This window comes from Mesocricetus auratus, unplaced genomic scaffold (genome assembly GCF_017639785.1).
Source record: "Mesocricetus auratus isolate SY011 unplaced genomic scaffold, BCM_Maur_2.0 Super-Scaffold_100015, whole genome shotgun sequence".
Classification (NCBI taxonomy): domain Eukaryota; kingdom Metazoa; phylum Chordata; class Mammalia; order Rodentia; family Cricetidae; genus Mesocricetus; species Mesocricetus auratus.
This window is the reverse complement of record NW_024429198.1, coordinates 25,491,015-25,506,269: the sequence shown is the minus strand read 5'-3', so window position 1 is coordinate 25,506,269 and position 15,255 is coordinate 25,491,015. Positions and strand designations below refer to the sequence as shown.

Here is a 15,255-nt window from a genome sequence, read left to right as displayed (position 1 = left end):
TGTTGAGCTTGAGACGGGAGGAATCTGTCCATTTAGCTCTAGAGTATACGTCGTCATGAATGTCAACATGAGATAAGTAATGCTCTCTGTTATGAGTAGGGAAAGTCCCTCTCTGGAAGAGGGCCCTGAGATTAGAAAAGAGAAACTTAATGTTTCCAAAATGTTCAGTTCACCCCCATGGCTCTCCTTCATTCCATATTGAGGGAGACTGAAGGAAACAAGAGTTCAAGTTTGACTAAATTAGAAAACAGGCTAGCAATATTTAGGGAGAAGCTAGATAGTCCTTTCCTTGTCCCTCTGGTAACACAGACTTTCAGCACTGTGGTGGGCATGGTAGAATAAAGCTGTGCCTCTCACTTGTAGATGCAGCTGCTTATTTTGTTCAGCTATTATAAGAAGAATGACAGGCTCCAAGAAAGGTACTACCTAATTAAAAACTTCCCCTCATTTATCCCCAGCTCTGCCCTCACAGAGCAGGAAGGCTGTGTTTAATCCTTACTATAAGAAACAATTCAGCTGCCCACTCAGTGCTTAGAAAGAGCATGATATGCTTAAAGATAAACACGTCAATGTCAAGGGAAGTCCGTCTAAATCAGAGGCCTGATGATGGCAATATAAAGTCTTCATCCCAGGACACATTGGATCATGCAGAACAAAGCAGTATATTTGACGTAATAAAATAATCCAGACGCTGTCCTAGTGATAGGAAGTAATCAGCTACACCTTAGATTGTGTCTGAGGATGGAATAGAGATGCTTGGACTTAGCAGTTACTCATCGGGGACCATCAGATGCAAAGTATGTGACAAACATCAATAATCTTCAGGACTAAAGCCTGAACAAGTGGTACGTTCATCCAAGGCCTCCATGGTGATGCCTCACATGCAGGGGCTGACAAACTACATGCTTTATACATTTCTACAGTCAGAACACTGACATGTTTTAACATCAGAAGCGCTTTCCAAATAGCTTAGCGGCTTCATTTGCTTTGTGAATTTGACATGGTATCACACGAGGCTTCAGTACTGCATGTCATCACAAAGGGTCCTTAGTGATTGTGCCCCACTCTTACTAAACACTAATGTCCTGAACTGACACCAGAAAACAAACATGCTTTATGAAAACTTCATTTCTGCAGGGAAACAGTTCCATTTAGGACAACTGTCAACCTTAAGCAGTCTCATATTTTAATTCATTTCTTAGGAAACAGCTATGTTACACATTTGGAGAGTCAGAAGTTTGCTATTCATTACAAGATAATCATAAGCCTTCAATTCTCCTATCCCAGCCTCCAGAGCTGTGAGGAATGCAAATAGGCACCACTAATCCCAAATGTATACAAATGTTAAAGGTGTTAAAATCTATTACTGTGATACATTTTAACTAAATAAAATTCCTAATTCCACCTCCTAGGGACTAGAACACCATCATGCATCCCACCCCCAACACACAGACTTCTAAGGGCCTGAGGCTAGACAGAGATGAATACTGGCTGTAATTTCACCACTGGCTTATCAATTATCAGTTTTAAGGTGATGAAGCTTGTAGTACATTATAGGGGTTCTCATCATGTCAACCCCTTTCCTGGCTGGGGAGGCTGAAGCCAGGCAAGACCTTAGACTCCAGTCATGTTTTGTTTTGGTGTTTTTTCATTTTTTATTTGCTTTTTTATTTATTTATTTTCATTTTGTTTTGGAAAGATAGAGACAAAGAACATGAAGTTGAGTGTACAGGGAAGATCTGGGAGGAGTTTGGGAAAAGAAGACTATGATAAAAATATTATTTTGTATTAAATAAATAAACTAGTAAAAGACTCCAGCTACCCAAAACCCAGAGGAAAAAAAACAGTGTGTTGATGGATACCTTAGGAGGTGTAAGGCAAACATGAAACCATGGGATACTCAGTAAGTCATAGAAAACACAGCGTCAAGGAAACATAGAGATGGGGAAGTCAGGAGGCATGGACTCATGAAAACATGGAGTCAGTGGACACACACGAACATGGAGACCAGGGAGTAGGGGAGCATATATGTACATGTGGGGCAAACATAAAATCATGGGATACACACAGAACCAGAGAATGTACACAGAACAGGGGATGCACATGGAGTCAGGAGACAAACATGGAGTTGGGTGCACAGATGGAATCAAGGGATACGGACCCTTGGTCACACATGGAACCAGAGTACACCCATGGAGTCAGGCTATGGGAATGGAAACAAAACACACAAGAATCCAAAGGCATACCTGGAGTCAGGGGGCACAGATGGCAATAGGGCTCATACACATAGTTAAGGAATATGCATGAGCTTTTAAGACACACATGAACAAGGAAGCACATGGAGCTGGGGGGCATGCATGATGCCCAGCAGAAAGCAGCCTTCTTCTCATACCTGTTTCTTATACTCCTGTTTGCTAATAGAATACATTTCGTTCTACCCTTGAGTGTAACTGAAGCTGACTGGGTTATATCTTCTCAAGCCATAATCGGAAGACTTGGCAGGTCAACCAGCACCAGCAGCCAGTAATAAAAGGCCAGCCAAGCCCAGCAGGCGAACAGTCTATGGTGCTGTCAAGGCAAGAATGGGAGGAGGTGGGAAAGTGGGTTGCAAAGGTAGTTAACAGAAAGAAAGGGAACTGGAGCTCAGTGTCATGGGGAGAGAGAAGAAAGCAGCTCTCGGGGGGGGGGGGGCAAGAGCCTACCGGTCACCAAGCACGATGAAATGTCATCCTAATAAAGACATGCTCTGTATTTTTCTCATCATCACCTAACAACGCAATGCTTCTAGCACATGCAGAAATGTGAAATAATTACATGATTCAGAAAAAAATACATGTTCATGAAAAGTAATCACTCTCACTGTGGTACAGGAATAAAAGTCCAAGTTCAACAGCATTTGACCACTTAAGGCCTCATGCTCAGATAAGGAACTATTCATTCCCAAGCTTGGACTCAGTAATGATCATGGCTGGAAAAGACAACCCCCTTATTGCCCTCCCCAACCTCTTAGGGCAAAGTACGACTAATCCTCCATCGAGCATCCATAGACTTTTCCATAAATTCTGACATAATTTTTTAGCTCAATCAATACACTTCTAAGTAGGAAGACATTCTACAAGATCACTAAAGAGTTAAAGATAAAGATTGCAGGAACCTGGGAGATGAAATCAATAGTGCCCTGCCTGTTACTGCAGGCAGAAGCAATCTGAACCATTAATAGCAAATGCATCCAACAAAGACCCTGACGAAATGCCTCGAATCAGTCACAATTTTACGTCCTAAAGCTCTGCAGAGTATGGAACATCTCACTCATCAGTGGTCTTTCTTCCTGCATAATGGTAAATTGCTTGCCGTAAGTACATTTCAATCAGCAGAGCACGTTCCCTCCATAGCCAGCATGCTGGGTAAACTTTAATCAATAAACAAACAAAAACAGAATAAGGTACAATTGCCTCAAGTCAACTTGAAACATTTAAGGCTAATTCCGATGATGGTTATGGGACTCAGGGAGCATGCTAAGAAACATACACCTTGAAGGGTCACTATTTTTCCCTTTTATTGGAACAGATGACAAGCACATCAACATGAATGGAATGTTGGCAATCAGTATTTAGTCACCACTGAATATTCATGGATAAATCTTCCAGAGCATGCAGTCAAGTTGGTGGCAGTCTTCAAACCCAGTAAGCCATTAGGTCGTATGAAGCAAAGAACTCAGTGAGAGAGGAGTGAGAAATACTTCATGGGGGCTGGAAAATAAGATTGTATAAGAATTTTCAGTCTGTCCAGGTACTTTCAATCAAGACCCTGACAAAATGTGCTTCATGGCATTAAGGTGCTGTGTTGGCCTATGATTCACTTCACTAAAAGCCTGTTATGCAGAATTTTGCCAAAGTATAACACCAAATCATGATACTTAAAAGAACCATGTGGAAATCAAGAGTTTAAAACAAGACTATGCAATTCCTTCATTTCTTCCTGGTCAGTATTTTGGGACAATTTCTCAAACTTCCATGCACAGTTGGTTCTATATTCCAAAAATGAATTTACGTGATAGATAAAGTAGTGACCAACTGTCACCTCCAGGATGAGCTATTCTCATAACATCCACGGGGCATCTTTTGTGTGTTTTATAAGCAGTCTTATCCTCTGTTCAAAGCATCAGTTCCTTCCGGGAGCTCCCAGTCTTTTGGGCATCACCTGTCTACTACCCAGGAACTCCTACCCCACCTCAACCCACTCTCTGTCCTGCATCCTGGGTTCCTGGCACCCTCCCTTCAGTTTAGCTCACTGGAGGTGGAATGTTTCCTACCAGAGAACCTCTCACCTGTTCCCAGGACCCCCCACTCCTACAGCTCAGTGCCTCAGCCACACTGATTCTCTCCCCCTCTCTTTTCTTTCTTTAGCCTCTTCCTTCACCTGGCTTTTCCCCATCTTCTCTAAAGGATTATTCAATAGCGCTCTTTTCAAAACTATTTCCTGTCTTCCTGTCCCTGCACAACTAACATTTTTCTCTCTTTGGAGCCACACATTTATCGTTACATGAAATGTGCTTTACTTCTTCCTTCTACACAGCCCTGGTTAAGCAACACAAAATGGGCTCTGCTGGGGCCACACAAAACCATCTACTTGAGTGTTAAACAAAGGCTCCTGCAGATGTGACACAGTTTGAAAATTGCTTTTTCCAGATGAACTGTTTGAGACCAGGTGAGGATTTGAGTTATCCCTAATAAAAAGTGACACGGTATAGCAAGAGAAGACAGAAAAATACACAGAGAGATTTTGGAGAGTGTATGCCTAGGAGACTGGGCAATGAAACTGCAAACCAAGGCAAGCCACAGACTACTGCTGAGTGCAGGAAATGAAGTCTTCTTAGAGTCCTCAGAGAGACTATGGCCTCATTCACACTGTCACAGTGGTCTTCTGGCTAACACATTGTGAGAGAAGACAACATGAAATTACCCAGTTGGTGGTCATCTTGCAACAGCCCTAGGAAAGCAATACCCAAATACACCACTACTACAAGAGCTGCTGAAATGCAGTTCAACTGTTCAGCTTTTCAAATGCACAGACTTCCAACACTAAAAGACCCAGGACATCAAGGGTAAGGTGCCTCCTCTGCCTTCTGAGCCATGCTGAACTTGGACACTATGTTATCAGACTTCCATAGCCAGTCCTGTCTATGAAAGAATACATCACTGAGATCTGGATTGTCTTGCTCTCAGCTAGATCCTTCCTTCTGGGGCTCACAGGCTTCTCAGTCCCTCACATCTGCCTCCCTTGTTGACCATAATTGGAGTAAAGATCCAAGATCCTAGATAGCAACAGAGCTTCCTAGTCTCTTGGGTTCTCTATCCATTATATCATCAACTATAGCCCTCTCCAAGTTCTAGAACCACATTCACTTATGCTTTCTTTTATTTGTGTTACCATCTAGACCTCAGTTTCTCCTTCTTGCTGCCTTTGATCACAGCAGTAGCCCGAGAATGACCTTGCCTGATGGTCACAACATTTCCTTCCTCCCAGTGGAGGCTAATCTTCAGATATCTCACCACGCCATGCACATCTAAGCCCTCCATATCTAGGATATCCTTCGCCACTTCTCTTTCCCTTTCACCTAGGATGTTGTGACTCATTCTGGTACTGTGTGTTTGCTAGGACGGGGATGCAGCATCCCACTCTGCATCATTTAATTCTTATCCACTTCCTTTCTTTGGAGTATCTCCCTTTTGCAAGGTTCATAAACTGCTGGCAGCCATATGGGACCCAGCTCTGCCGTAAGCTTTTCCTAGAAACCTTCCATAAATGGATCTGGGGCTGGGGCTGCCTGACTCCCATGTTCCTCTCCTGGGTTCCATGTACATGACACAAACACCTAACAGGGTGTTATGTGAAGTCCCTTTCATTCTAAGAGATTGGACCTTGGCCTCTGTTGAGTCAAAATGTAGAACCCGATGTTGGCAAAAGGCACTCATTAAAAGTTTGTTACACGTTCACCAAAAACTAAAAATAGGCAACTTAGAGATGGGTAAATAACCGAGTGATGGAGTCCTTGCCTAGGACTTGGTAAAAGATCATCTACAATAGTTTGACATGGCATTTGTGAACTGTGGAGTGGACTCAAATCGCAAACCCTAAGAGCATACTCCACTGGCAAGGCTGCAGGGAACAGATCCTCAGGCAATGATATCTTCATCAGGAAGAATCTGAAATGTGCATCCAAAGGACCCAAGCACTTTCACCCTTTAACCTAGAATTCCAAATTCATGAAAAATCTTCCAATACATCTCTCAGTGGTGGGATTTAAACAGGACTAGAACATGTAGCAGAGCATGTGTAAATGTGGACATTCTAATGCCAGGGTTTACTCCATTATGCAGAATTATATACATACCACCTTTTATGAAGGACTACCAAGTTTGATTGTTTGTATGTTTATGCATCTTTGTTTGAGATATGAAAGAAGAGTAAACCGTGAAGCGTAAGTAAAGCTTCATATAAATGTAGAGTGGTAATCCAGAAGAGAGGACAGACACAAAAGACGATTTCTATGGACAACTCTCATTCCATCGATTTTACTTTAAGCTCTATGAGAATCAAAAGCAAAATCTAGGAACTGAAATAAACTGAGATCAGGGTTGTTGGCATAACTACATAGAATGAGATGGCTTTCTGGGACTTGACAGTGGTAATTTGGTTTTAATTCCTCAGTGAGATACATACTCTGAGGACCAAAGCAAAGAAGAAAATATGATCTGGAAGGGTTTTCAATGAGTCCCAGGAACAATGGGTTATCTGGAATTGCGACTGTGGAAATGACAAAGTGATAGTGCATTCACTGCAATGTAGAGTGCAGTGATGGGGTGGTGGGGCATGCACTGTATGATGGAGTGGGGCATGCATTGTATGATGGAATGATGGGGCATGCACTGTATGATGGAGTGGGGCATGCACTGTATGATGGAGTGATGGGGCATGCACTGTATGATGGAGTGATGGAGCATGCACTGTATGATGGAGTTGGGCATGCACTGTATGATGGAGTGATGGGGCATGCACTGTATGATGGAGTGATGGAGCATGCACTGTATGATGGAGTGGGGCATGCACTGTATGATGGAGTGGGGCATGCACTGTATGATAGATTGATGGGGCATGCACTGTATGATGGAGTGGGGCATGCACTGTATGATGGAGTGGGGCATGCACTGTATGATGGAGTGATGGGGCATGCACTGTATGATGGAGTAATAGGGCATGCAATATGTGAAAGGGACAGAATTAAGTGTTGCTCTACAAAGGTACAAAGATTTTGTATAGGAACAAGAAATAGAGGGTAAGGTGGTAGATATTAAGGCCCTGAAGCCTATAGATGACTTGGAAGTAGTAGGCATTCTTAGGGTTAATTATCATGCATTTTTCCGCTAGGGTTGTTGGCCAAAAAGCCCTAACTGCCAGTGCTCAAAGCAGCCTGGAAGTACTATTCCCAGAGTGACATGAGGAAGCAGGTAAGAGAACAGCAGCATCTTTGATCCAAGAGACTGAAAGTTATCACTGAGCTCAAGATGCTATCCTAAGCTGAAAGGGCATCGTTCTAACATTCCCAGGGGCAAAAATGTAGCAACCAATTAAAGTCTATCAATTATATTAAAATGCATGTATTGATATCAAGCTGATCAGCAAAAAAAGAAAAACAATAGAAAACATAACTTCTCCGATTCCCTGGAGTGACAAATGAATAAACCTCTGGATGCCAGGGAACCTACTAACCCGAGTAAAAATGAAACAGAACAAAAGCTGGGAGCGGTGGGGAAACTCGGCTCAGCCTTCCTCTCCCAGCTGCACTGATGTGGGGTTCAGAGAGCAGGCGGAGCACTGTGGTGGATACGGAAGTGTTCCAACTGTGGGATGAAGAAAAGATGATACAAAGAGATCAGGCTTGCTCCCGTTAGCTGGTGGCTGTAAATCTCCGACAACTGTCCACTGGACACTGCTTCACTGTGGAGGCCACATCTACTGGGAAGTCAAAAGAGATGCCAGTGTGAATTTCCTAAGGACCCGTGTCACTTCAGAATTGCCAGTTATCGTGGATGTGAGACAACTCAGATGACACAATAAGAATGCAGTGAGCATAGGCCACACTGGGTGAGTGAGTCCCTTTCTTTAAAAGATGTTTTTTTTCCATGGGAAATGAAAAAAAATGCAGCAGAAGATTTAAATACATCCAAGAACTACCCAAGAAAACTGTACTGTTTGGAATTCAGGTAGAACCTTGTTTGACCCTGCAGAAATCACGTCCTCAAGAGACCGTGCAGTTCATGGTTTTAGGAAAAGTTTTATTTGGTAGCTTTTCCATGTCTGATATAACAATAATATCATCAAGTCCTTTTCATTAACAGTTACAGACTGAAATAGCATAGACAAAATTATATAATATCCTGAATTTGGGTCAACACAATTTGCCAGATGTGGGACAAGTCAGAAGTAGGTATTTAAATGAGAAAAAATAGAGTGAAAATTGGTAAATGTGGGGCTTAGATTATTGTTTATATTTCATATTGACATATGAAGTCTGTGACACAAAGCTTCAAAACTAGCGACAGACTGTTGAAATCAGTTAATAAAATGCAATGTCTGATTTGGCCTGATAATAGAGGCATCCTGAGGACAGATGCATGGTTTTTATTTTGTTTTGTTTTGTTTTCCTCTCTGTGAATTGTTCAAGTGTCCAGGCTATAAAGACCTTACATAACTTTTGGTAGAGAACAGAAGAGTGAATGTGCCCATCAACTAACTAATGCCATTACACTGAGAAGACACTGCAGACAATAATGGATTCCACTGCATTGTAATGCTAGATGAGAACCACAGGGCTTGTCACGGCAAGACCCTGACTTCATTAGGAAATGCCAAAGAAGAATTTCTTTTCTTTCCTGTCATTTTACTGCTTACTGCAGTACCGATGCCAAGGTTTCAGCCTCTGACTTGAATGTCTGGGAGCTCTGCAGAACCTGCTCAATGAAGATGGGACAATAACACAGTTGGCATCCATAGCAATCCCATCTGGGATGCTTCACGAGTAAGCACTCTGCTATACCTGAGATTCTTATGTAGAAGGATCTTAGTGCTTGTTTTCATCCTAAACAATTACCAGGTGAAGTCATAGAACAAAAAGGAGTATCCATCTTCTGTTTTCCTGCATTAAATGTGGGATTTGCATTTACACTATGGTCTTATTTCTTTCACTTTATTTCTTCCTTACCTTTGTAGGATACGACAGGATGCTCAGCCCTCTGGCACTGGGTTGGATCCTGGGTCTCAGGGTAAGCAAATCTCCACAATCCCAGGCTTGAGAACAGCCATGCAAGGATGCAGGCTCCCTTCATGGTGGGCAAGGGATCTCTGACTCTGGGAACGTGTCTTCTACGAAGCTCACCTTCTCCTCATGTGTAAAACGTACCTACAACACACAAGAGAATGGTCCCGTGAACATGAATTCATGCTTTGTTTCCTGATGGATAGCATTTTGTAGAAGTCCCATAAAAGACCAGGGATGTTATAAAATACAAACATATTAAACTTGATAGTAGATTATGCTTCAGACAGTGGGGGAGGTGTGTATACATGTAAGGTTCTGTGTGTGTAAGGGTGTGGGGATATATTGTAAGATTGTGTATTGTTCTGTTGTATATGTGTGTGTTTGTGCTTATGTGTAGTACAGATTATGTGTACATGGGTATGAATGTGTGTATTAGTTTGTGTATATATATATAGTGGTATGTGTGTATGTATTGGTGTGTGTATATGGTGATGTGTAGTAAGTGGGTATATGTGAATATTATAGATATGTGTGTGTTGGTGTGTTGTGCATGGTATGTGTGATAGAATAGATTGTGTATATGGGTATGGAAGTGTCTGTGTATTAGTGTGTTTATTTTATGTGTGTGGAGAGTGTGTGTATATTTGTATGTGTATAGTGTTGATGTGTTTGTATAAGGGTGTGTGTATATGTATAGTGTATATATCTATGCATGTGTATAGATTGTGTGTGCATATGTGTGTATGCATGTACATATTATAGGTTATGTGTGTATGAGTATGGATGTGTGTGTGTGAATGGGTGTGCATGAATAAATGAACTAAATCTGAGATAATCCAAGTTTAAGCAATTCTAGGTCACACCCCTCTCAAGTAATGGTGATTAATCTCTGTGATCATTGCTGGGGCTTTCCTTGTAGATCTGTCTTGGCCTGCTTGTGCAAATAAAGTTGACAAGTAGTAACTCCATTACTCTTTATCATCCATGAGGCCCCGTTTAATAAGGATACAGCCTTTACCTTTTACCAACAATCTGATTAGCATTATGGCTCACAATTCTTGTCAATCATTCTAATGAGAGTATAAATTTGTGGTTAATCTATCTGCAAAACCTGTGACCAAGTGTGAGTCAAACAGAACATAAACTGAGCAATACCAGGTAGAATAAAAGGATGAGGCTAGAAACTGAGACACTTTCGAGACTATGAGCAAAACACTCTTTAAAATAAGGCAAGCTTGTACAAATAAAATAACCCAGGCTCTTAGCTTTAAAAGAAGTGAGAGTGCATTGGGAGTGAGGGGAGAGTGTCCTGCCATTTAGAGGGATCAAGGATAGGCACACAGGGGGGTCAGATTTGAATTTAATATTGAAGGATGAAGATGATTTCAAAAGATAGGGATTTCTGGAAAGATGTTCCTTACCAAGGGGAGAGGATGAGAAAGTATCCTGAGGAGTGAGTAAGCAGGAGTTTTATTGCACTTGGTGTAGACACCAGGTAATGTAAAGAGAGAAGAGGAAGAGTTGGGATAGGGGTTATGGTATGGAAAGTAAGTTGTGGGAAGGTATGAGGTCTTAAAGGTTAGACCACAAACTACTGTAGTCTATTCATCATAGAAGGAATATATAAAGAAAGGGAAAAATAAAACAGTCTGGAGAGGTAATTACAGTGAAAACAACAGAGGGGCGAATAAGTTGATTTGAAGTTACTGCAATTGTTCAAAAAAATAAAAACAATTGTGGCTTTAGATTTTGTCCATCGTGAGCAAAAAGCAGAGGCAAAGCATAACTAAGGGGTATAGTTGGTCAGAATGGTCACAAAGTCCAACTTTCACCCCGGTCCATCAGGATGGCGCCCTCTACCCTGTTCATCTGGGTTGCTCTGCAGTGGCACTACTCAGCAAACCCCACAGCAGAAGCCACAACTTCTAATTACCAAGCCAGACCCTACAACATGATGGCTACTTCCTGTATCTAGAACACATGCCCAGAGAATACAAGGAGTGGATCAGAAGTACAACTCCCATTCATGTCTCAGGAGAGAGACCAGTTACGTGGTATGGGGGCTAGAGCCAATAAACCCCAGCTTTGCAGTCACCATTGCTGAGACTGACCCTGAAGCACACTGAGGGTCTTTAGTATATGTCACAAGCATAGCTGAGCCCTGCCCAAATCCCTGAACATCAATGCATGAAATATATTAAAATGGTGATGGTTCTCATCTATGGGATTTTGGAAACAGAGACAAATTGACTCAAAGTGATATAAATTACTATAAGGATTTGACTGTTATTCGTTTGAATAGCATCCACTAAAAGTCTGGTATATATGAAACTACAATATTTGGTATGTATATGCCAGGATTATGATGCTAAATGAATCATTTGGAAAATGCTATAAACTCCAGGTCAGGTGATGAGGAGATTAACTAGAAGTAGCATAGAAAGCTTAGGAAGGTTGAAATGATAAATGGGGTTGATCTTCACTAAGGGGAGGCATGATAGGCAAGGAAAAAGGCCATGTTAGATGGGAAAGATCGCTGGATGCTGCCCAAGGATTGTCAGAAGTCGGGGTTTCCACCAAAAAGGAGACAGAAGCAGTGGATCAAGAAAATAAAATTAGCAGACCTAGAGATGTAGAACAAAGTACAGCTCCCTCTCATGCTAGATGGCCAAAGAAAATGCAACAAAAACAAGATTAGCAATGAAAGGCTCAGAAGTGTTAAACCCCAGAAAACAATTGGCAAACGAGCACATACTGCAATGTTTTGTCCCGTCCAGTGGCATCTGAATGGGCATTCAGGAAAAATCAAGGCTGTTTTCATGAAAGGAAGCACTGCCAGTGGGCTGCTAGAGAGGCTGCTTTAGCCTCTTGGGCGTTTTGCATCTCTCTCCTATGCATGCCACCTTGCCATGTCATGCACACCACTGTGGATGATACAGCAGAAGGACCCTCATCCATCGCCTCATCCATCGCTACTTAGCACCCTATACAGATCTCAACTGCAAATGGATCAAAAACCTCAACATAAGACCAGATATACTGAACCTGATACAAGAGAAAGTGGAAATAAACCTGAACTTACTAGCACAGACTTTCTGAATAGAACATCAATAGCAAGGGAACTAAAATCAATAGTTCAACAGTTAATAAATGAGACCTCCAACTGGGTAGTGGTGGTACATGCCTTTAATCACAGCACATAGGAGGCAGAGGCAAGTGGCTATCTATTAGTTTGACACTAGAGTGGTCTACAGAATGAGTTCCAGGACAGCCAGAGATACGAAGAAAACCTTTGAAAAACTAAAACTAAAACAAAGAGGAGGGGAAGTAGGAGGAGGAAGAGAGGAGGACAAAGATGAGGAGGAATTAGAGAAGAGAAGAAGAAGAAGAAGAAGAAGAAGAAGAAGAAGAAGAAGAAGAAGAAGAAGAAGAAGAAGAAGCTTCTGCACAGGAAAGAACGTCAATTGATTATTGTTTGGACAAGGTTACAGACTATAAAACAGGACAAGATTTTTACCAAATACATGTTGATGGAAGCATAATATTAAAAATATATTAAAATTCCTGCAAATTTCAACATTACATTATTTTTTTCCTGATGAATAGTACTCCATTGTGTATATGTACCACATTTTCTCTATCCACTCTTCACTTGAGGGGCATCTAGGTTGCTTCCAGGTTCTGGTTATTACAAATAATGCTGCTATCAACATAGTGGAACATATGTCCTTGTTGTATGAATGTGAATGTTTTAGGTATATACCTAAGAGTGGAATCGTTGGGTCTTGTGGTTGGCTGCTTTTCATTTTCCTGGGGAATCTCCATATTAATTTCCAAAGTGGCTGTATGAGTTGGCACTCCCACCAGCAGTGGAGGAGTGTTCCCCTCTCTCCACATCCTCTCCAGCATAAATTGTCATTGGTGTTTATGATTTTAGCCATTCTGACAGGAGTGAGATGGTATCTCACAATTGTTTTGATTTGCATTTCCTTAATGGCTAAGAATGTTGAGCAATTTCTCAAGTGTCTCTCAACGATTTTACACTTCTCTATTGAGAATTCTCTATTTAGTTCTGTACCCCACTTTTTAATTGGATCCTTTGGTGTTTTGGAGACTTGCTTCTTGTGTTCTTTGTAAATTTTGGAGATCAGCCCCCTGTTAGATATGTGGTTAATGAATATCTTATCCCATTTTGTGAGCTAACTTTTTGTCTTGCTGACTGTGTCCTTTGCTTTACAGAAGCTTCTTAGGTTCAGGAGGTCCCATTTGTTAATTTTTATCTCAGAGTCTGTGCTACTGGTGTTATGTTCAGGAAGTGGTCTCCAATTCAGGGGTACCTCCCACTTTCTCTTCTAAGAAATTCAGTTTAGCTGGATTTATGCTGAGGCATTTGATCCATTTGGACTTAAGTTTTGTGCATGGCAATAGACATGGATCTATCTGTAGTCTTCTACATGCCAATATCCAGTTATGCCAGCACCAAATGGACAGCACTAGAAGAAACTATCCTGAGTGAGGTAACCCAGTCACAAAAAGAGAAACATGGTATGTACTCACTCATATATGAATTTTAGACATGGATCAGGGGAGGACCAGCCTACAATCCCACTGCCAGAGAGTCTGGGAAACATTAAAGAACCAAAGAGAGATATGCATGGTACCTCAGAGATGGGGAATGAGGCAAGATCTCCTGAGAAGATTGAGAGCATAGGGGAGGGGAGTGGGAGTAGGAAAAAAGAGAGGGGGAGAAGAGGAGATCATGGGGGAGCAAGAAGGTTAAGTTGGGGAAAGAATATGGGAGAACAGGATGAGAGATGCCATAATAGATGGAGTCATTATAGGTTTAAGGAGAGATCTGGAGCTAGTAAGATCTCTAGCAATCTGCACGGATGACACCAACTGGCAAACTAAGTAATAGTGGAGAGACTGCTTTATGCCCATCCCTGATAATGAGATTGACGACCACCTTATATGCCATCCAAGAACATTCATCCATTGACTAATAGAAGCAAAGCCAGACACCCACAGCTAAACACGGAACTGAACCCCTAGAACCCAGTGACCGAGAGGGAGGAGTGATGAGCAAAGGGGTAAAGAATGGAATCATGAAACTAACATAAACAGCTGACCTCAACAAGGGGAAGCTCTTGGACCCAGACCAACAACTGGGAGGCCAGCGTGGGACTGATCCAGACATGTGTCAGTGAAGAGGCCCGGACAATCTATGGGGCCCTGGGAAGTAGATCAGTATTTATCCCTAGCATACAAATGGACTTTGCGTGTCCATAACACAAAGAGGGATGCTGTCTCAGCCTAGACTCTTGGGGAAGGGCCTAGGCCCTGCCCTGAATGAAATGAAAGACTCTGGATTTCCCCTATGGGGAAGGGAGTGTGATAGGGTGGGAGGCTGGGTGGGCTGGTAGGGGGATGTGAGAGGAGGAGAGGGAGAGGGAGCTGTAATAAAAAAGCAATGAAATTAAAAAAAAGAAAGCAGGTTGAGTAAACCATGAGAAACAAGGCAGTAGCAGCACCTCTCCATGGCCTCTGCATCAGCTCCTGTTTCCAGGTTACTTCCCTGCTTGAGTTCCTGCACTGACTTCCTTCCATGATGAACTATGATGTGGAAGTGTAAGCTGAATAGACCCTTTCCTTCCCCCCCAAATATATATAAAAAATGAACGTCAAGAAAACAAACTACCAAATTTTAAAATGGAGAACACATCTAAACAGTGAATCCTCAAAAGAGGAAATTCAAATGTCTGAGAAGTATTTACAGAAATGCTCATTCTAGGTCATCAGTGAAAAGTAAATGAAAATTGCTTAGAGATTTCATCTTATACAGATTTGAATGGCCAAGGTCAATAATATAAGTAACATGTCATGAAGGCAAGAATGTGGAATAAGAGGAACATTCATCCATTGCTGGAGCGAGTACG

The 15,255-nt window shown here is 41.9% G+C and overlaps 1 protein-coding gene across 2 annotated transcripts in view; it reads right to left on the bottom strand.

The window, feature by feature from the left end:
* Positions 1 to 15,255, bottom strand: part of Sema5a (semaphorin 5A) — a 427,756-nt gene that overhangs the window by 265,206 nt on the left and 147,295 nt on the right. For both annotated transcript variants that reach the window (XM_040757698.1, XM_040757699.1), the window contains exon 3: positions 9,263 to 9,460. In XM_040757698.1, coding sequence (XP_040613632.1) covers positions 9,263 to 9,386 — 124 coding nt within the window. In that variant the 5' untranslated portion in view covers positions 9,387 to 9,460. The remainder of the gene's footprint in view (positions 1 to 9,262; positions 9,461 to 15,255) is intronic.